The sequence below is a fragment of the Falco naumanni genome, chromosome 5 (genome assembly GCF_017639655.2).
Source record: "Falco naumanni isolate bFalNau1 chromosome 5, bFalNau1.pat, whole genome shotgun sequence".
NCBI classification, from domain to species: Eukaryota; Metazoa; Chordata; class Aves; order Falconiformes; family Falconidae; genus Falco; species Falco naumanni.
In genome coordinates this window covers 43,051,488-43,074,440 of record NC_054058.1, presented here as the reverse complement: position 1 = coordinate 43,074,440, position 22,953 = coordinate 43,051,488, and the positions used below count along the sequence as shown (strand labels likewise).

At 38.8% G+C, this 22,953-nt stretch overlaps 1 protein-coding gene across 5 annotated transcripts in view; it reads left to right on the top strand.

Annotated features, from left to right (window-relative positions):
- ATP2B1 (ATPase plasma membrane Ca2+ transporting 1) overlaps nucleotides 1-22,953 on the top strand; it is a 66,133-nt gene that overhangs the window by 18,565 nt on the left and 24,615 nt on the right. For 4 of the 5 annotated variants that reach the window (XM_040594191.1, XM_040594194.1, XM_040594195.1 and 1 more), the window contains exons 2-9: nucleotides 8,541-8,951; nucleotides 13,850-14,047; nucleotides 14,907-15,161; nucleotides 15,239-15,364; nucleotides 15,735-15,878; nucleotides 19,438-19,476; nucleotides 20,584-20,745; nucleotides 22,371-22,585. In XM_040594191.1, coding sequence (XP_040450125.1) covers nucleotides 8,747-8,951; nucleotides 13,850-14,047; nucleotides 14,907-15,161; nucleotides 15,239-15,364; nucleotides 15,735-15,878; nucleotides 19,438-19,476; nucleotides 20,584-20,745; nucleotides 22,371-22,585 — 1,344 coding nt within the window. In that variant the 5' untranslated portion in view covers nucleotides 8,541-8,746. Of the gene's footprint in view, nucleotides 1-5,845; nucleotides 5,868-8,540; nucleotides 8,952-13,849; nucleotides 14,048-14,906; nucleotides 15,162-15,238; nucleotides 15,365-15,734; nucleotides 15,879-19,437; nucleotides 19,477-20,583; nucleotides 20,746-22,370; nucleotides 22,586-22,953 lie in introns of those variants that run through there. The other variant, XM_040594192.1, reaches the window with a different exon arrangement.

Genomic DNA, 22,953 nt, shown 5'->3' with positions numbered 1-22,953 from the left:
AGATGCTTCTTATACTGTACCAGAAAGAGGAGGCCCACTGGAATGAATTAGTGAGCTAAGCTCTCAAAACTTACCAAAAAGAGCTAAAGGGATGATCAATGTAATCATAATGAAGAAGTTTGCAAGAGATTCCACATCAGTGTTTCTTATAAAGCCATACAGTGGATTCTCAAATTCAAATGTTGAGGTTAAAAAACAAACAACACCTCCCACCCCACCCCCCAACCTCCTCTTGTCGCCACCAGCAGGAGCAGCAAACTTTGCAGTAGTTCTGAAAAAGTTACTGAAGTGTAGAATAAGATATCTGAAGTAAAAAAAATTGGCGCCTTACGAATAGAAGATGGCAAATGTAATTGCAGTTTTTGAAAGGATTTTTGTCAGAATTACTCTTTAGTCTGTTTACTTGGTATATTTCTGGCAGGAGGGATTAATCACCATTATATTTATTTATATATTATGTGTTTACAGTTCAATAAGCATATAGAATATTTCATCGTACTGTTTCTATATAGCAGTAAGCTAGGCCAAGGTAGCAAGAAAACCCTTAAAACTTACCCTGCTAAGTTAATTGTACTGCCCCAATGGAAAGGAGTCAGTCATATGCAGAGTGACTTCATGGAAGTAACTAAGTGTACTCTCACTAGATGCAAATAAATCTAGCAATTTTAAGACTAATCTTAAATTTGTCCCAGTTTCCTGAATACAAATAAAATCGGGTAGGGATGGACTTTTGCCCTCTGCCTGAAGGCTCATAGCTCTAAAGAGCCTCTGGCACCTCTTTGATATCAGGAAGCATGGTTACAGTCAAAAGCATACCGCTCAGCCTAAATGGATATTAATATGAAGGAATACTTTCTAGAAGAAAAAAGGGGGAGTGTTCAAATGAGGATGAGATGGTAAATGTCTGATTCTGGCTGAAGTGTTATATGCAATTTAACTTGAACATGTTTTAATTTAAATGGGTGTGATGTCCTGAAACAAGGTTTCTGGTATTAAGAACTCCTGAAGTTGACTTGGAGCTTCAGAACAAAAAAATTTCCACTAATGCTACTTACTGTCTAATAACATGGGAAGGGAAGAAAATCATTGTTCAAACTGACTAAAGCCATTTCAATGGTATGCATGTATGGTGTTGTGGGAATTGGAAGATGGAAATAAAAAGAGATAACATCTGAGATATGTGTTTAGCTCAAAATGTATCAGAAACACAGTTAAGGGGAAGCAGCAAAAAATTAGAGGGTTTACCTTTTTTGTCAAGACAAGTAATATACCTGTAGGAATAACTGTTATGAGGAAGTCAGCTGCTGTTTTGCTCAGTCATAATTACTGTCAGAGCTGACCAGGCAGATGCATTGCTTACAGACATGCACTAAGCTTAAAATGCAACAAGTGACTGAAATCCAGGAATCCAATTCGAGCTCTGGACAAAATTTGATGTAATCTCACTTTCCCTGTACTTGAAACTTGGCTGCATAGAATGATGTCATATGCCTCACTTAACACATGACCGTTAGATTTTGTGACTGGAATGCATTTTGTGATTTGGGAATGCAGGTAAACTCTGTTGTAGTCTTATGATGCGTGATTTTAATAAGTAGGATACCATGCTACCATCTTTGTTTTTTTAAAAGTTCAGCTTCTTGTAGTATTATTTTTGCCAATATGTTTTTGATGAATATTGGTGAGAAAATTGGTAACTTGTCCCCAAACTTAATGAGTGTTTGTCAGTGGGTGATTCCACTGCACAGTAATATCTACTTTTAGGGTTATATGTTGTTATTAATGCAACAGACCTGTTGATAGTACTTACTTTACAGCATTATTACACCAAATAAACATTTTTATTCAGAACTGTGCAGGATTAAGAGACTTTAAATCTTCAGTCATCTTATTTACGACTCAATGGATGTGAAGTAAAGGAAAATATTGATAGGCATTGGGCACACTTTTTTTATTGCATTTTAAACACTAGTAGGTGGAGCTTTGTGGTATCCCAGGTTTGCTTTCAGCCATTAGCTACCTTAGTCCAAATTTTGGCAACTCTGTTCATTTCAAGTTATCTGAGGAGGCAGACTCACACCATAAATTCATTTTAGGTACTCGAATGCGCTAGAAACAATGCCAAATCGGATAGTCATATCTAGAGGTTACAATTTTTTTCTCCAGGATTATAGTCTTATCTTGGAATTACCTGTTCTTACAAGCAGTTCTGTCAAATTTAGCCTTTTTGCTTTTGCTTACGATGGCATTCCAGAGCAAAAAATGTGTGAGCCTAGTAAAAGGAAGCACTGAGAAGGAAGCTTCAGGGCCTGCAGGTGGAGAAGGGAAAAGCTGTCTTGTGTGTTTGTCAGAGCTCTGGACAGTGGGAGACCCTTGAAGATATTGCTCTGATAGTGGATATCTGGAATGATTAACTCCAACTTCCACGAGAGTATTTTAAGTAGTTAAACTCAACTCTTCTGCATGGGTTTGTGACTTGAAGTGTTTGGCTTCTTGTGGTCAACTCAGTATTGTAACATGAAATGGGAGACACTGAAAGCCTAGTATTTTAAATACATGGGACACTTGATGCTTTCTGTAATGGTGATCACGTTGGTTTTATTCCCTGGGGCTCTGCAGTGTGTCTCAGTTTGATGTTTCTTGGAAGCGTTCTTAGATTTTTCTGAAGCTCGACTTGTTGGGTCAGTCTTTTTTACCTATTTAGTTCTCACATATTCAAGTTAAAGTACTTTAAATTCAGTAAGCTAATGATCAGTTTAAGCTTTTGATAAAAATATTTTTTTTGCTTAGACATCTATGCAGCACTTTCCGATCTTGTTTCTTAATGTAGCTATCGCTTCAGTCGGAGTGGATTTGCCTTGCGAGTGAAGGGCCATGGCTTGGAGAAGGCAGGGCAGCACAGGCCTGCGTCGTGCCTTGATGGTACAGGACAATGTGTGCTTGCTTGCCAGGCTCCTTGCAGAGGCTGTGGAGTGAGCTGCTTTATAAGAGAAGGTCATGCTTTTCATGCTGTAATAATTCCCCCTCAACTTACAATTTTCCCTTGCTGCTGCCAAAATAGGAGGGAATTGATGTGGGAATCCTTTGCCTGAACGTTGCTAACTTGTACTGCCAAATTGACTTCACACTACTGAAGTCCTAATTTGTTAGCTGTCATTTCAGTAAGAAATAATTTGGGGTCTTAAAGCAAAGAAACTACCACTGGATGAAACTGCTACTAAGAAGTGTCAATCACGGTAGGCAGCAGCAATCCTTTAAGTGAGATAAATGCCACTGTTTACATCTGCTGCAGTCTAGGAGCAGCAGCCAGTTTTTATTTCAGTTAGGCGAGTACACCTCCCAAGAGAATAATAAGCTTCAGGAAGAAGTCAGATTTCTGTTTGAAAACTCAGCAAAACTCATGACCTTTGAATTTACTGTTTATAACACAGGAGTTGTAATGAGGGAGACTTGTCACTGGGCATATTTAAGGTTGAAGGTGATGTATTAAAAACTTAGTTGTAGAGTCTTCCATGATTGTGCCCTCTCCCTCTTAGCTCTTCAGTCTACTTGTAATTGTCTCTTCATAAGCCAGGCTCTCTGAGATGCTTGCACTAAAGCAACAGCATGCGACTGAAACGACTTAACTCCTAGTTGCTCAGCACACCTTAACATGTGTGATTGTGACCTGTAAATGCATTCTGTTCTGTATGAACGTATCAGTTTATTAGTGTTCATTTGTTCTCTTGTGAAACAGCTGGTGAGTTTCTGTAGGCTTTCAAGTTGGTATGAGGGTCTGTCTCTTAAAGAAAACTGACCCTCCACAGCAGAAGACCTCAGACTTTTGCAGTTTGATTTCCAGGTCACTTTCTCAGTTACAGTTACTTTCCATTATAATATTATTACAGGCAAATTCCACCCCCTCCACCCCAGAAAAATGTCATGTGATGGCTTGAAAACTGTGGAACATACCCAGTGCTGCGGTTTTCAGTCTAAAGTATGCAAAGGCATATTATGTTTTTTAGTATCTCAAAAGCTGTTTTATGAAACTGATTAAAATGGCATGACTACTGAAATACATGGGGACAGTTTTTATTACTGTAACCTCTTGGTGTACACATCTGTCCAGTCTTCATTGAACTAATTAGATTAAACAAAGGCTTTCCTGAGATAATCACTTTGCAGGCCTTTTCCTATATTACAGCAACTAGCTTTAGTGTGTTTTTGAAAGTCAAATGCTAGTACCAGCTCATGTTTAATATCTGAATGCACAGTGTTCAAGCAGATGTATAAATTAAATTGAGTGCTACAGGATATATAATTGCTGGACCTTTGACTCTTGAGAGATTTGAGTTTGCTTAAATGTTTTAAGATTTAATTTCTTTAATCAATATTAAAATGTATTTCTTGTAGGTTGGTGAAGCAAGTATTAAATGCAGATTCAATATCAGGAAAGGTTTGGATAGGCGTCTAAGGTATGCTAGGTCCTGTGCATCTGGGTAATAGTAATTATGCTACTCTTAAATCCAGCTGTTCATATTTGGTTGTCAGTGTGTGGCCACTGTGAACTATCACTTCAAGGTAGCCTTAATTTTGATGAATGTGGAGCACAGATTAGCTTTTGTCCAAATAGAGGGAATTATTAGTTACTAAGTGACTAAAAACTTCCACCTGTGAAGGACTTCCTGGAGTCCTTTCTGAGGCGTATTTAATGTTCAGGGATGCCTCAACAGTAGCATTTTTGGGGTGGTATGGGGTATTAACATGGGTTTATATTTAAAGTGTTGTTACAAGAACACTTCAAGAAACATGTTACAGCTGTTTCTAGTTTAGTCAACATAGTGTGTTCTGGTGGTGCTAAATAGTTGTAATCTGTAGTCTCATCATGCTTTGGTAAACATCTCTTTGGTAAACATGGACTTCAGTTTAGAGCTTGTCTTTTTTGCAGTCCAGCTAGAGAGGATTATGAGATTGTTGAACTTCTAACACTGGTAAAATTATCTAACCTTTGTTTCTTGGGTTATGGTTTTGAATTATTGTCTTTGGTAACAAAACACACTCAGTGATAAAAAATACTAGTTTGATTTAGGTAAGAAATTTGGGGTGCAGTACTCCTCATAGGCAGCTGCAATGATGTGACGTGTCAGTGAAGCTGTTAGTCATAGAGCAGCAAGGTCTTTTCAGAGAGATTTGCACAGGTATCTGGATCCTGCCTGTGACAGTATGTGCTGCTACTGTAAGGTACTTCTACAGTACAGCATTTCTAGTCACTTGAGTGTGACAGACAGTAGCTTCAAAGTTGCTCATAGTCTCAGTGGTATGTGTAAACAAAGGATTATCCAAAAGTTGATGTGCCTAATGAAAGACAGACTTCTCTCCATCATGTTCTGTGCAGCATCTTTAAGGTGGATACCAACATAACTTCAACGGAATTAAACTTTAAATAAGATGGAACTTCAGCAGTGGTGCATAAATGAATAATAGACAGTCTAACTGTTTCTTGAATTTAAAATTTGAGGTTAGCATATTGGAGTTGCTTTGAACTATAGTGCTTCAGAGCTTCTGCTACTCCAACAACATCTGAAATGGCTGCTGCAAGAATTAAGAAGTGGAATGCTGGTCAAATCAAAATATTCCACTAGTGGGAGACAAATATTATTAGAGGATCTATGTGGCTTAAAGATATGCTTTCTTTTGATATTTGGATTTCACTGTTTATAGTTGCATTATGCATTACCACTTTGTTACAAAAGTGGACTGTTGGAACATGCTGTAACAGGAAGCAATTGAATGTTGCAAGTTTTGACATAAAAACTGCATTAGGATGTTTCTTAAAGGCATTTCTAGCGAGATTTTTCTGTAGGAATCAACAGAGAAACTATGTTAAGGTAAGTTGGTTCTGTACCGGTGTGTAAAGAGGCTTTTGTACTGTCCATTGAAATGCCTGGTAAAAATGGGTTACCAGAGCAGATTTTCTGGTCTGATTTGGTGTAAGATTGCAAATGTTTAACAAAGTTTCTATGATTTTGAGGGAAACTGCTCTTGCTCGGTATTTAAAATTGGAGGAGTATTCACACTGTTCCTCTCTATTTGCCACAGCTATTTCCTAACATCGATGTGCCATATAGTCTGTAACTCTACTAGAGCTGATCAGCAGAACCACACGGCTTTTGTAGTGTTAATGTAAGCTTATTGAACTTGTCTGTGAATGCTAAGAGTCTTTTGGTAAGTTAGGACACCACTGAGGTACTTCAGAACATCGGATAACCCCTTTCTTTCAGTATAAACTGTTAGTAGTGGCTAATCAATGGACTATTATGGCTTAACAAAAATGCATCTAGGTGCACAGAGGTGATAGAACCAGAGTGCAAAGCACAGTGTGAGCTATGATTAAGCAGTGTTACTGCTCTTAAAGTCTTGCCCTGGCCCAGAATTCGTTCCTAAAGCTTTTCGATGCTAAGTGAGCAGTGACTAGAGCTGCAGCTTTTCCTAACTTCATGTCTGCACTTGGATTTGGGTGTATTTGGGCCTCAAGTGCAGGGCTCCTGCTAGATTGAACAGAGCTTTTCTTAATTAAAGTTGAATCAAGTTTGACATCGTTAGTTGTGGGGTATTCTGCTTGGTCTATTTTTGCCTAATTAGCAGCTGCAGAACCTTCTGCATAGCTATACAAACTCATTTGCCTGATCTGTTTCTTGTTATACTGTCATAGCTTATGATCGGATGCCAATTGATAAATCTTCCTAGACTAGTAGTTGGCCAACAGCCTCCAGCTTTTGGGCATAGATGAGATAAAAGAAGTGGTGTGGTGTGGCTTTAAAGAGCGCTCTTTCATATATGATTTGCATGAATTTCTTCACGTACAGGATACTCTAGCAGAACATGTTACAGTCAGCTGAAGAATGTGCGTTAATCAAAACTGCATCATAGTATGCAGGTTAACACCATCATCGTGGACTTTTCAACTGTTGTAATTTTTTTTTTTGCAAGTAACAGAAAACAATTGAGATATAAAATGAATTTTTAAATTAGGTACCTTGTTGATGTTAGTTATAGGATGTTGAAGTTTTATGCATATGAATACTGTTTGCTTTGTGCTTTTTGCTGCTCTCCAGGAAACAGCCACAGACAGTGCTTTTCTCAGAATCTCCTAGTGATAGGAAGAGAAGAGCGGTTGTAGTTCTGCTGGAAATGGGACTGTTGCTTGTGGCTGGGTGACAGCACTTTAGAGTTTTTCAGCATCAGTGGTTGCCTTCAGTGTAAATGCAGTACTGTGGCACAGTGCTTGAAATGTTCGATTGACTAGAGCTGAAGCTGATTGTTTCCAGAGCAGAGAACTGAGACTTTCCTCTCCTTACCTTAAATTTCTGGCAATTAGGTGCTTATACCTGGATCTTAACATAGATGGGGTGGTTCAGCTGAACAGTCCTCTAACCTGGAGGGCAATAGACAGAAATCTTTTCTTTGCTATTTGACTCTTTGCCTTTGTAAACCAATGCAGTCAGTGGTAACTTTTTGCTTCTGCTAGGCATACGACACCTGAGGGTCGTCTTGACCTGGAATTGTCCAAGTTACCGTTTGTCTGAGCCTGGCAAACATTATGTTTCATGAGGAGTATATTGTTAGTTGTGCTTGCTGTGCCTCCTTTATGTTAATAAAGCTGACTTACATGATCAGACATCAGGTCTTCATGTAGGCATGAAGTGTCTGTGTGTGTTCACTATACTGTTGTGGGGATACATGTGTGCATGCAGAATGTCAGCTGTGTGGGAATTAAATATAGAACACCTGTGCAGGTTAAGAATCTGGTTAGCAAATGTTATTAAGCTACAGTGCTCTTGATAGTCAGATGGAAGAGCTACTCTTAGTCTGCCTATCCGTTCTGTAGGAAGGTGGTATTGTGCAGTTTTCTCCTCTGTTCAAAATTAAATGCAGGTACTGTGGGAGGCTTGATTTGTGATGACATGGGCTGGAAGGGGGCTAAAACTTTTTGCACATGAAACTGCACTAAGGTCTGCCTGAAGATACACACCTACTTAAACTACAGAAGTGCTTCATGCATGGGCTAACTTTGTGTTGAACCTGTTTTTCTTGAGATTTCCACAAATGAGTTCATGGGAACACACAAAAGCTTGCTGATCCCAAACTTTGAGGTGAAAAGTTGGGATTTTTAGCTTGAGCACGTTCTTAGCCCATGTGATGTCAGTGGTGGATGATCCAAACTCCAGTTCCCTGGAAATAGATTTATTTCCTGGTATTTTAAAAGGTTTCCTCTTGATGAACCGTATGGATCTACCAAGCAAAACGCAAGACTTAAAGGCAATAGCTGTTCTAAGTAGTTAATGATTTAAGAAAGTATAATAATGCCTGGTTATTTTGGTATGCAAAACATCCATTTTGTGCCTCGTCATTCTTTCCAGCTGAAATATTTTAGGAAATGTGAAGAAATTGTCCTTAAGCAGAAATTGGTTCTATAACCTCAATACAAAGGGTAGGGTTGTCTTACAATGTACTGCATTATAGCTGTTATGTAACCGAATGTGTATTTATTCTTTCCCTAGACTGTACATGCCATTTGGCTTGGGGAACAGAACACGCCATGGGACAAGCTCAAAGATATCTCTTCAGAAGGGGTCTTTTACTTGGGTGATGTGTCTGCTCTCCTGACTGTCTCCATACCCAAAGGATTTATTTTCGTTCTGGAAATATTTTAAGTTGAAATCTCTTTCCTTACTGGAAACTGTCTACACTAAAGACTGCACGCATCATGGGTGATATGGCAAACAACTCAGTTGCATATAGTGGCGTAAAAAATGCTGTAAAAGAAGCTAATCATGGAGATTTTGGAGTTACTCTTGCAGAGCTCCGTTCTCTTATGGAACTTCGAGCTACAGATGCACTGCATAAAATACAGGAATGCTATGGAGATGTACATGGCATCTGTGCAAAATTGAAAACTTCACCAAATGAAGGTAAGTGAATTTTAACACTATTATTGAGGAAACTTCATTTAGGAAAAACCTTGGTCAAGCCAGCAACATTTTTTCTTAATGTAACAAAGTGTATAAAAGTATCTTCGTTACTTTAGTATTGCTTCTTACTCTTATAAGGCAGAGGTACTCAATGGCAATAAATAAGCAAGTGGGGTTTTTTCAGTTGGTCTAACTGCATGTGAGATGTTGGACTGGTGGTGAAGTTGCACTTTGGAATGAATTTCATTGATGTAGGCATCCACATATGAAATAGCAATGCAACTTAGCTGATGTTTAACTTTGAAAGCGTTAAGTTTAGTGAATAGCTCATATGACCTATAGTTCACAATTCAAATCATGCTGTTGTAGAACACAAGGTTTTAATAGTCTAATGCAGGGCTTATTAATACTTCTGTGTTGCTACTTAGTTCTTGTATTCCCCTATACAACTATTTTTAAAACTGGTAAAATCTGTTTTCTATTTGTACTACATTGAATTCTTAGTGGCAGGATCTAGTTTCTAAATCTGTAATATTACTTTAGATTTCATTTGTTCTAAACAAAGTAACTATTATACAGCTTTAGGTCCTAAGAGGTACTGTCACTATTAGTAGAAGGTTTGCAAAGTGATCATACAATCTTATTCTCTAGAAAAAAGCATCTTTAAAGGACATTTTGCCATGTTGGACTTGATGACGTTCTGTGAAATGTGGTACCTGATGCTTTTGCTCACTAGAGTTATTACTCCCAAGATAGACTGTACAGATGTGAAGAAAGTAAATGTATCAAGTCTCCTTCCTGAGAGCTTTCCAGAAGTTTTTCTTAAGATCTCGCCCTTTTTTACTACTCTTCCAATGGAAATGAAAGCTATACACTTCAATTTCTACAAGAAAGATGGAAGTCATATTGCTTAAGACGTCTAAACTGTAGTGTCCTGTACAAATGTTTTTATGTATTTTTATCTAATATTAACTCAAACTTATGTGAAGTCCTGCTGTTGGTGGTGCTTGAGAAGGACCAAAATCAAGACTTTGGCAAATCGTGGTGTCTCGGCATTTAAGCAATTACATGGCTTTTAACCAATGTGGTATGTTGGTGTCAGTGAAGTACCTGCTGTCTTAATCCTGGAGAGCTGTTGCTTTCTGTTCTTCAGAAATGCTATGGAAGGTTTTGTCTCCTTGGATCAAGAACAGCCTACTAATGCTATAAGGTATCTTTGGGTACATCTGCATTTAGCATGTTTTGGCTTGATCTGCTTTTGAAGCCAGACTCCTGATTTCCAGACTCCTGAAATTATTTCAGTACATGAACTGGGTTGTTCTTACCAAACTGAAAGTAGCCAGCTCTTGTGCCTGACCTGCCAGTGAAAGGGAGTAGACCAGTTTCAGGCTGAAGAAGGAATCTGTAAAACACGAGGAGTGCAAACTTCTGTTCCTTGGCATCAACAGAGTTGTAAAGTTTAGTGCATGTGTGTGAAGCACTGGTGTTATATTGCTTGTACGCAGCTCTTAGGAACAGCAGCCTCGTTACCCTGTTGACCTGTTGCACAGTACTGAAAGGCAGTTTCCTTTCTCAGTGAAAAGGGCTGCAGTTTTCTAAAATCAGGAACTGAACTGAGAGTTGAATACTGTTTTACAGTAGTCTGCAAGGTTTAAGGCCCATTATTACTGCAAGCTAGGTAGGCATACAATTGTAGATGGACATGATGCACTAAGCACCAAATACCTGGGATACTGCAGAGTTTTCTTCATGCCCCTTAATGTAACAAGCAGGTTAACACATGGCAATGGTGAGTGTTAGCATACTTAAATGAGAAAGGGTTAGATGCCCTTTCCTGCAGATTGATCCTGCTGTACTGTGTGATCAAGGCCTTTCCCCGTTCAAGAGCATTTGACATTTAGATGTACTGCAATCAGTTAAATACAATCACTAACTTGATAAAAGGGCACCATCTCTTTTTTTTCCTAAGTGTGAGAGCAGCTCATCAACATGGCAAGGCCTCAACAGTCAATCATGATAATTAGCTCAGAAAAGGTTAAGTAAGATGAGTTAGAGCAGTGTCCTCTACAAAGGTGTCATTTTGGCTCTGAATCACTGCATGAAGCTTTAGAGAACCATCCTGTCTGTCAGGTAAGATGCTATAAATTTCTTGGAGGTAGTACTGGGGAGCTCTTATAAAAGTAGAACTAGGTCTCTTTTCTTTTGTCAAATTAAAGTTGTAAGTATAGAAATGCAGACATTTCTAATGGAGAAAACCTAGGCAAGATCTAAGAAGAAAACTGCTACGTGTTACACTAGTTCTAGCTCTCTAAGATATCATGTGTACACCTGCAAGGCTCTGTGACACTTCTTCCTATTCAGTTTTCTTTATAATGTGAAATGCTGACTTGCGTAATTTCTAGTGGCTTCACAGCAAAAGCACAGGTAGTTCCAAAATGCTATACAGTGGATGAGTTCAATTTGTACAGTTTCTTGCTTTGCAGTTGTTGACAGTGTAAGGCAATGTCTGTTTTCAGGTGAAATGTGGGCCAGACCTACCTGATTTGAAATGAGAAAAGGGAGCTGTCCTTTACCAGTATTGCAAAAAAAAGACAGTGAGCAGACTTTACGGCTTAGTATTTAATGTTTATTATGTCATTTACATGTGTACCAATGTATATAAATGTGAATAAATGAATGTTTGACATATCCATAGTAGCAAAAGTTCTTCTTATATTCTGGAGAGACGGACCACTATCAATATTTCCACGGGTCTACATAATTTTGATTGTCTAGTAACTTCTAGATTCTAATACAATCAGTATATGAAGTTTTAACTAGCCCCTTGCATAATACTTTTCAAGCTTAACCCCAGATAACATAATTTACCCTAGTTAAGAAATATAACAAAAAATATAATGGCAGTAGTTTCAACCTCAGGATGGTAGATTGTGAACTATGACATTGCCAGCCATGTGGTAAGTGTAGCAAGTTTGGTAATGGTGCTTGGTGTATTATGGCAAATACTAAAAATATAAAGCTTTGTGTCTTTGCTAGGTGTATTTACTAATCTTCACTAAGTGGTTCTGATAGTAGCTTAACTTTATGTAGCCTTTTCGGAAAATGCTTTTCATTCTTCAAAGACCATTGCTGTACACTTCTGATATTCTGCATCCTGGTGCTCTGTGAAGGGAGGAGGAGAGTGGTGCTGCTGCCACTATGTAAATAATCTTCCAAACTCTGCTATGCTAAAAGGAAGACAGAAATGGTATCTGTTGCAAAACAGCAGTATGGCTGAGCCTTTTAGAATGGCCAAGCTGTCCTGAGTTTCTCTAATTTCTCTCATGTAGCTTGATTTTGAAAACGGCCTTGCAGTGCTCTGAGTTGAGAGTTAAATTAAGCACCTGAAAGCTTGAACTTTGAGAAGCGTAGTGTTAGGGCTAACCCGTAAAATTGCTCCTTTGTGTTAAACCTCTAAAGCCATGCATTGAAGGTGAATCTAAAAGTGCTGGAATAAATCTAATTAATCATGTACACTAAGAGTATATATAATTCATTTCACTTTTGTAAAGGTCTGCATGTGTATTTTGCTTTTCAGTTAAGTGATTACATAGAAGTGTTAAAACTGAGGTCTGCAGTTCATTAGTCTTTGCAGAGTGTCTTGCAATAGCATGATGGTGCTAGGAAATGTCTATTAGGTATGTTAAATACCCCAGTTACGAAATCCAGTTGCGGTAGTTGCCTGTTCTTATTGATTACCTAGCATGTTTGCAATACCTTTATCACTAAACAGTTGGGTGAACTACTAAAAAAAATGCTATGAAACAAATTGTTGTCTTTAAGCAGGTGCTAATCATAACCTTGGGGGCAACATAGTTGACATGTCCAGACCTTTGGTCTGAACATCACTGGATCTTTGCCATTTTGCTTTGAAAAATGAGCTTGTGGCTTAAATTCTGAATGGTGGGTTAGGTAGCTGGAAACTATTGAAGGAGTTAACAGGAGGTGTAGTTATGGAAGACCTTGAGTGCATGACCTTGCACTGAATATACTTGGTATTCCTTTATTTTTAAAGGCTTGGCTAGCTCTTGAAGCATGAAGTGCCTTTTAGCTCTGGCCTGCTCTAGTGTCCCTTAAGGATAGTACCACAGCTGACACACAGAAGAGGACTCAAAAGAAATATGACCTATAAAAAAGAAGATAGGTACAAAACTGAGGGTGACAGACCCTGCACAGTGCTAAATATGGACTCCCTGTGAGATGAGATAGGAAGTGAAGCTTTAGAAAAGCAAACAGTGGCTGTCCAGGCAGAAGCAACATTATTAAGTGGCTGCTTCTTTCCACATGATGCCTGGAGAGCTTCACTAGCCTTTTGTAGTATTTTATATAATAATCCAATAATATACAAATATAATATTTAATACAGTAATCATATTAAATATTTCATTATAGGTGTTACATTAATTGTAGGATCCTAGGGCATTATCACTGAATACAGAATCCCTACAGGGGAAACCAGAGCTGGCTTCACAGGCTGTGATCTTGCTGAAGCTGCATGGTGCTACTCAGTTCCAGTAGTAGTAACTCTACTAATGGTCTTGTCTGGCAAACTTGTTGACTTTGTATGAAGGTAGGTCTGTTACTGTTCCTCTGCTGCTGTGTCATATAAGTGCGAGCAGGCAGACTATCAGCTTACTTTATATTGGCAAAGTGTGAATTATAAAATATAGCTGGTTTTCTGTTGCAACTCTTAATTTTAAAGGATAATACTTAAGTAGTTATATCTGAGATACAGCTTTTCAGTATTGTTACTGAAATACGGAGTGAGGCTTGACTCTCTGAATGGGAAACCTCAATCGCTTATAATGTGAGGGTGAAATGAATATAAGTGTCACTAACTTTGTCTTATTATTAAATAGGTTTAAGTGGAAATCCAGCAGATATAGAAAGGAGAGAAGCAGTTTTTGGGAAGAACTTTATACCTCCTAAAAAGCCAAAAACATTTCTTCAGTTAGTATGGGAAGCACTACAGGATGTTACACTAATCATATTAGAAATTGCAGCCGTAGTATCCTTGGGCCTTTCTTTTTACCAGCCTCCAGGAGGAAATGAATCACGTAAGTAAAGTTTTTTTAAAAAGTAGGTATCTACCTATATTATCCTACTGACTTTCCTGGTCCGACATGCCTTTACTGTGAATCTGATGGGAAACAGTAAGTTGGTGGAAAAGCAGCTAATTGACAGAAAATTCCCCAAACTCTAGTTTGCCTTAAAAGGGCAACATGAGATTTCCCTGGTCGCGATCCGGTATCATTCTGACCAAAATAATGCCAAATGTAAAGTGCAAGCAGCAGGAGCAAGGACTTGTCTTAGATCCAGTCATGTTTCTGCGCAAGTGGTTTTTTTAGCTTTGCCTCAAATATTTAAGCAATTTATAATTTGCAGTCATGTGCTTTCTTTGGGGAGTCAGCAAGTCTTAAATTTCTCTTGATTTGCAATATGACACTGGTAACTTTCTAATTTAAGAAATGAAGCTATGTTTATACTTCTAAACAGAAAATGAAGGGATCTGGTCTTCATTGAACTGACTTTTGCAAGGATATCTGGCTTGTTAAGATAAAAGTAAAGTGGGAAACATTGAGAAAGTAGAAGGTGGTGAACTAATTTGTCTAGTTTGGCATTCTTATTATTATTCATTTAACAAGATAATTAGGATAGGTAACTTTTTATATCACCTTTTCTTATGTTCTGATAAGCAGGGATGTAAATTCTAGGTGGTTTAACTTCATTGAGCTGTTCTAGCTTCCAGGTTCTTTAGCTGCTTTGTGTGCTATCCTTACTGAAAAAAAAGATAAAATTGTAAAGAAGGCTAGCACAGAAAATGTAGCAACTACTAGTTTCTTCTGTTTGGCAAAACTTTTTTGTTGAAATAACTATTTGCCTGATCTTTCTTAAATCTAAAACCTGCTTTTACAGTATGTGGATCAGTAAATGTTGGTGAAGAAGAGGACGAATCTGAAGCAGGTTGGATTGAAGGAGCAGCAATCCTCCTATCTGTAGTTTGTGTGGTATTAGTAACAGCTTTCAATGACTGGAGTAAAGAGAAACAGTTTCGGGGCTTGCAGAGCCGTATTGAACAAGAACAGAAATTCACAGTCATCAGAGGTGGCCAAGTCATCCAAATACCAGTAGCTGACATAATTGTTGGAGATATTGCACAAGTGAAATATGGTAAACATTTTTAAAGTTGAAATTTCTTTTATTTTAAAAAAGGAACTACAGTCCACATACCCAGTGATCTCTTGTAGGTGATCTTTTACCAGCTGATGGTGTACTCATTCAAGGAAACGACCTCAAAATTGATGAAAGTTCACTGACTGGAGAATCTGATCATGTTAAGAAATCTCTGGACAGAGATCCTATGCTGCTGTCAGGTGTGTAACATTGGACAATTCTTGAAGAAAGTGGTTTGTTTCTGGGGGTAAACTGGTTTTTTAAAATTTTGAGGTTAAAATCTGGCAAACTGGACCTTTACCTGGGGCAGCTTCTTAAAGTATCCAAAACCAGTGCAGCTAGTACAAAACTTTGTCAAAGCAGGCAGACTCTTAAAACTGATAAACATTTTGTGTAGCTGCTTATGGTCTTATTTTCCAGATAGTTTTGGCAATTAAAACTCTAGGCGAACACGGTGGTATATACACATATCCTAAGGTTTCATCAGTGTGAAGTTTGAAAATTCATTTCCTTTGTGCTCTGCCATATAACTGGTCAAGTCTCAGTGGAAAACCTGATTCAATCTTTCAGGTACACATGTGATGGAAGGCTCTGGAAGAATGGTTGTTACTGCTGTAGGTGTGAACTCTCAGACTGGAATCATCTTTACCTTACTTGGGGCTGGAGGAGATGAAGAAGAGAAGGAGAAGGAAAAAGAGAAGAAGGACAAAAAAAGTAGGCATAATAGTCTTAAGTCCCTGGGGAGGGAGGTGTGGACTCCTGAATGTTACTAATAAAACCATGTTCTTGTTGTCTAGAGCCAGAAATCTTTTTTTTCTATTATTTTTTTGAAAACCCAACTCATGCTTTCAGTAAGTTTCACAAGGGCAACACCGAAATCTGGTCCTGTCGTGGTTTAACCCTGGCTGGTAATGAAGTACCACGCAGCCACTTGCTCACTCCCCCCTCACCCAGAGGGATGGGGAGGAGGGTTGGAAAGGAATGTAAAACTCAAGGGTTGAGGTGAGAACAATGTAATAATTGAAACAGAATAAAAATGAAAGAACAATAGTAATAATGATGACGATAACAATTATAATGAAAATGGGGAGGGAAACAATAAAATCCAGAGGTAGAGGAAGAAACGTGTGGTGCACAATGCAGCTGCTCGTCACCCGCTGACCGATGCCCAGCCAGTCCCCAAGCAACAGTCTGCCTGCCCTGGCCAACCCCCAGGTGTATATACCAACCATGGTGTCCCGTGGTGTGGAATATCTCTGGCTAGTTTGGGTCAGCTGACCTGGCTGTGTCCCCTTCCCATTCCTTGTGCCCCGTAAGCCTTTGCACTAACAAGGCTTGAGAAACTAAGAACTAAGAAGTCTTGCATCAAAGCCAAAACGCAGCACCATACTACCTCCCAGGAAGAGAATTAACTCCGTCCCAGCTGAAACTGGGACAGGTCCAATCATGCAAGACTACACCACAACTAATTCTCCTTGCATAGATTTTTAATTAAACTTCAGATCTCATTGATCAATTAGAGGTTTGGAAGTTTACAACTTCTAACCAGCCATACTATGTATAAATTGTTGAACTGCCCCCTTGTGTAATTACGAAGTATGTTCATGTCTAACAGCAAATATTTCTTTTATGGCAAACAGGTTATTACCAATAACTCAACTTAGTAAGTATCTAGTTCTGCTTTTGACAGGTAGAAAATGTCCTGTGGCAAGGAGTTCTGTGACACTTAGAGGGAAAAAGCTTGCGTCATTGATATTGCTGAGTTTGTGGGTATCTTAAGCATATATAAGACTGATTTTTATAAAGGTGAGCAGACAGCTGCTCCTGCTATTCCTTTTCTTGCAGAGCTGAACCTTTGAGTGTTCAGAGACAGACATAAGGCAAATCCCTTCTAGCACTTTCCTGTAAACTGTTTGTGGAGGGATGAGGGGCTTGTAACCTAGAGCATTTTGGAGCTCTTCTGTGGTGTGTGAAATGGGCGGTCTTCCTTATTCTGAAAGACTTGCTCAGCAGCTGGAACTATAAGGTCACTTATCTAAGCCACAGCCTTTATCCTGAGAATCAGGGCTTGGAAATGTTAACCAGTAATGTTTTGATCCTAGCTCTTCACAAGGCATGTTCAGGACTGAGCTTCATTCACCACAGCAGTAATTTTTCTAGAAATGGTTGTGAGGCCCACTGGAAGGGACTAAGCCTGAAGATTCTTGGCAGAAGACTATACTTTTTCATCAGAGGAATATGAAACAGTAATGGAAAGTTCATACAGAAATGTGCTTGGGAATCTCAGTGGCCTTCAAACTAAAGAGATGATTGTTGGAATGTGTGCTCTTTGCAGGAATTAGGATCAAACTGTGCTTTTTGTCTTGTCCTGATCCACAAATACTTTGCAGTTCTCACTGTTCTTGAAACTTAAAGTAGTAAATGTCTTTAGAAGTAAGTTACAAGAATTGTTACAAAACGACTTTAAAGTTCAAAATCAGTTTCAAGCTCAAGTGTGGTACTGAAGAGTAAAAGTTGACCTTCCAGGGTTTGGTGTGGAACAGTTTCCATCCTTTGCTCTTTCCCTTACAGAGGAAAGAGAAGGAGAGAAGTAACAGTACCAGCTGCTGCAGATGTGGAGAAGACTATAGCTTTTATTAATACTGAGCCAGTGTTTATTATTCTATAAGCAGAAGTTGTTTTGACAAGTAGTGTTTTGTTTATGTCCTAGGGCCTGAACACTTGTGGGATCTTTTGTCTCCCAAGATAGGTGACTTCCTCTTTCTCTTAAGTTAGGTGCCTGATAAGAATCTCCTTGGTAAAACTCAGGTTAAACTAATTTAGCTTCTCTGTGGATGTTAAGGAGATTAAAGTGGCTATTTTTAGTCAGCTGTATATGGCTTGGTTCAGAGTGAAAGCAAATGTATATACAAGGAGTTAGAAGTAACTCAAGTGTAGAACTTTCCTCTTGTAATGAGAGAAGAACTAGGAAAGAAAAAATACTGAATTAGGAGACAATTATGAGTTCTGAAGAGGTCTGAAGTGACATCTTCTGGAGAAGGTGAACATGCTTTCTTCCCACTTCCTCCCCCACCCCAGCTGTTCTGAGGGTGCTTGGAGGAAAATCCTATGTACAGAAGATACATATAGACTATGTCTACAGTAATAATATAGTGGAAGTATAAATGTCAGAGAGGCTGCCTGATAATTTGATTTTTCTTCTGCCTGAGTACTCTCATACATTTCAGTCTACGTAACCTAAGTCCAAAAACTTAATACTGGTACTGAATAAATAAATAGTGATACCGAGAGACTTTGGGTTTCGTTCTTAAGTTCCTCAATTTTGCTTTTATTTCAGGCTATTGCAAATAGTAACTATAACCCTTGCTTTCATTACTTAGGAGAAAAGTTTTTCACTTGCCAAAGTAGTATCTAAACCTTTCTACCTGAAAATACAAACAAAAAAAGATAGTGTGGCATGCCTTCCCCCCCCCCCCCCCCCAAAAAAAAAAAAGCTACACATGATGTGTTTGGCCTTCTAGTTATCTTTAATGTTTCACTCATTAATGTATTTTGTTATTTCACTGTTTTTTATGATCTCTTGTTGAACTCCATTTCTGAAAAGATAGGAGTGATATTTTATTATGAACTTCAACTATCCTCCTAGTGACGTAATATTGGTATGTTGCCAACAGATTATGTTCATGCTTGCATAAATAGGTTTAGCATAGATCCAGTAATCCAGCACTGTACCTCCATTAAGCTTTGGTGCGGATTTATAAATATTTTATACTACAATAGTTTCTGCAGTGTTGTATGAAAGCATGCATTCTGGAAGTGAGATCCTACAGTTCATTTACAGTAGTAGTCAGATAATAGCTGCAAAGTGTTGGAAGAACAGAGAGCAAGACTGAGGCCACCAGAATCACTTCACGTCACAAATTTCTTTCCTAGAAAAATGTTTAGGCAAGCCTTTTAAAGGCTTTCCTCACAAGTATTAAATGTCTGTATCAGTAATTTGTGCAAACTTAACTATGGCAGGATAACACTGTAGCAGTTTTGTATGGGAAAAATAAAGTACAAAAACCCTAATATGAGCTGCTTCTGTGAGTTGACCTATACTTCTGAAGCCTCAGTTACATGAACCCTTGTCTCCAGTTTGTTCTATACTTTCTAAAAATTCAGTTACTCGCTTAAGCATATGGTAATGTGTGCATTTTTGTATGAACATAAGCACTGCACTCAAATTAACTCTGCACAGCCAGTTTAAAACACAACTTGTTCCTCTCTCCAGGTAAAAAGCAGGATGGAGCTGTTGAAAACCGTAACAAAGGTAAACGCACGTTCTCTGATCCTTTCTCACACAAGTACCTATTTTCTGAGAGTGTATGTAATGGGTACGTACTTTCCTTTGAAAGTACATATTGAATACTTGGATCCAAAGTGCTTATGCTAAAGATGGCGTAAGTGACTCTGCCCAAAACAAATGCTTAAATGAACTCTGTAGTCTCAACATAGCTAGATACTACAAAATTAAACTTCACCAATGATTTTTTTCAGCTATCCTGTAGAGGTGAGTTAACCTTGGCTGGCTGGCTTCCAGATGCCCAGCTAGCTGCTCTCTCACTCCCCTTCCTCAGGGGTGTGGGGCTGAAAATAGAATTAAAAGCTTGTGATTTGAGAAAAGGATGGGGAGGTATTGCTAATTATCCCCATGGGCAAACCAGACTCAATTTGGGGAAGATTAATTTATTGCCAATTAGAGTAGGAAGGTGAAAGAAAAACAACTAAAACCACCTTCCTCCCAGTCCCCCTTCGTTCCAGGCTCAGCTTCACTCCTGACTCCTCTGCTTCCTCCCTCTGAGGAGCTCAGGGAAATAGAGAATAGGGCTCTTTGGTCAGTTCATAATGTTTGTCTCTGCTCCTTTGTCCTCATACTCTTCCCTTGCTCCACCACAGTGTCCCTCCCACAGTATACAGTCCTTCATGAATTTCTCTAAGGTGGGCTCTTCCCACAGGGTACGGTCCTTCAGGAACAGACTGCAGAAGCATGGGTCTCCCCGGGCCACAGCTTCTGCCAGGATCATGCTCTGGCATGGGCCCTTCACATGCTGCAGCTTCTTTCAGAGCACAGCTGCCTGCTGTGACAATGGGGTCCTCCACAGGCTGCAGGTGGATATCTACTCCACTGGGGTCCTCTGGGCTGCAAGGGGACAGCCTGCCTTATCTATCCATGGGCTGCAGCTCCCCTGCTGCCAGCACCTGGGCACCTGCATCCCAATACACCTGTTTCAACATTCTCATGTAGTATGGCATCTCTGGATACAAGGTACTAATGCAGTCCTGGTGTTTACTGGAGCCCAGTGTTGTTAGGCTTTTTAAGTATCGTTGATTCTGGGGACTCCCCAATATTTAAACTTTATTTGATTTGAACTTCTAGCTAAAGCTCAGGATGGTGCAGCCATGGAAATGCAACCACTGAAGAGTGAGGATGGTGGTGATGGAGATGAGAAAGACAAGAAGAGAGCAAATTTGCCAAAGAAAGAAAAGTCAGTTCTTCAAGGCAAACTTACAAAGCTTGCAGTTCAGATTGGCAAAGCAGGTATGGTATATCAATAACCTTGTTATGTTGATGTGACATGTTTGTATAAAGTTAGAACATGCATGGTTTGTGAGTAGATAACTTAAGTAGCTAGCCTCGAGTAGTTTGATTCTTTAAGTGCATAATTTCAATGTATGCCATCGTGCCTGAGTGTGCTGATAGCTTCTCACACTGTATCATGTGGATGGCTTTTATTTTTCCTTGATTGAAATAGATTCAGGCTTTAGTGTGCCAGCTTCTGGGTGAGCAAATTCTAACTTCGTAACACTGAACAATATGAAAGATGTTCTTATATAAGATACGGCATTTAGTGATTTATCTAGAGAACTATAAATTGAGCGAAGCTTGGAAAATGTGGTAGGGTTGACTAGGTTATCTCTGCTACTTCCAGAGGAGTAGGAATTTCCACTTACCTTGCTGCTACGTAACAATTTTATTGACTTTCTGCTATTCTTTAGCTTCTGTCACTCTTCTGTGAGCTAATATTCAGCTGTCATGTTAAAATCTTTCATAAACTCTTGCTTCTTTAGACTAAAACAACAATGAAGTGCAGTGTAAGTTTTGGGCTATATTATGTAGTATGTAGAGAGAGATTTATTTCAATTATTTCAGGTTTTATTTTGATCCATGTAGAATTGCTGAAAGATTTAGGCTAGAAGGAGCTTCTAGCAGTCTTCTAGACCAGCCCACAGCTCAAAAAGGGCTGACTTCAGCATCTGTGTCATAAGACAGTTATGCTGTGAGGACAACCAATTAAGCTTTGAGCTTTAGCGCTCCATAGTTATGTATAGCAATGTTAATTTTTCAGAGAAACCTGTACTAACAAATGTTGAATAATGCTTCCATAGTATGTTTAGTGTAAAATAGTGGTATGAGAAAACGCTTGTGAAAGATGTGAAAAAATTTAAAGTTTTTGTTCTCCTTTATGCATATTTTGATCTATTGTAATTCTCCATGCACCCTTAATTAATGCTCATGTACTTCACACATGCATTTTTCTGGCCTGCTGCTTTGCGATGGTGCTCACACTGAAGCATCTTTCTATAGCAAGCTGGCACTTAAGTGGCTTTATTTTTTTATTTCAGCCAGGTTCATTTTCCTTCATTGTTTTCATGTTGTATCTGAAGTGTGCTGTTCAGCTTGCTAACAGCAGTTCTAGTTTGTCTTCCCAGTTAATCCCAGTTCATTGATCATATATGCTGAGCTGCCATATTTAATCCCACCTGCAGCAGGAAGCAGGTTACAGGCTGTCAGCAGCTTTCTCTACTAAGTCAGCAGTACAATTGCTGAAGGACCTGCTGAATTATTTCAGTTCTTATGCTGCTTAGTCAATCCACTTTACATATTGGTCTCTCCCATTCATAAGTAGATCTACACTTTTCAGTTAAAGAAAAAGAAAGAAAAAGATTTTTAGAAGTTTCTATGTGAAATGCATGAGGAAAGACTTGCATTGGAAGCTGGAACACCTTTGAGAACTACCTCAATGTATCTTGACTTGCCTGCTTAAAATCTTAGTTATAAACTAACTTCTATAAAGGCAGAAGTATTTGCACTACTTATCCAGAATCTGTACTGCCAAACATTTGAGATAATTTCTGAAATCTGTTTATTCTCTTTTTAACAAGGTTTGTTGATGTCTGCAATCACAGTCATTATCCTTGTATTATATTTTGTAATTGATACCTTCTGGGTTCAGAAGAGACCGTGGCTTGCTGAATGTACACCAATTTATATTCAGTATTTTGTGAAGTTCTTCATTATTGGAGTTACAGTCTTGGTGGTGGCAGTACCAGAAGGTCTTCCACTTGCAGTTACTATATCTCTCGCTTACTCTGTTAAGGTAAGTGAAGGGATGGGGAACAGATTTTTAAAGGTGGGTGTATTCATCAGCTGTAAAATCTCAGTTGAGATACACTGCATCACATATGTGCAGCAGACTGGGGAGGAACCTTTTTTTGTCCTGAACTGCATAAGAAATCCACAGCAGTATTTTTCTTAATCTCTGAATACACACTAACGTGAACAGTGAGCAGTGACAGCCTGTTATCACCAACTAAGGATGAATGGATTTAGCTCATAACATTGTAGCATTTGCTTATAATAAATGGCTGAGTTTGTAGATAACACTCTCTTCTGTAAACCTGAACTTCTACCCTAACAGATGTGTTAAGCAACTACTACAAAAGTTCCCAGACTGATTTTCCTTGA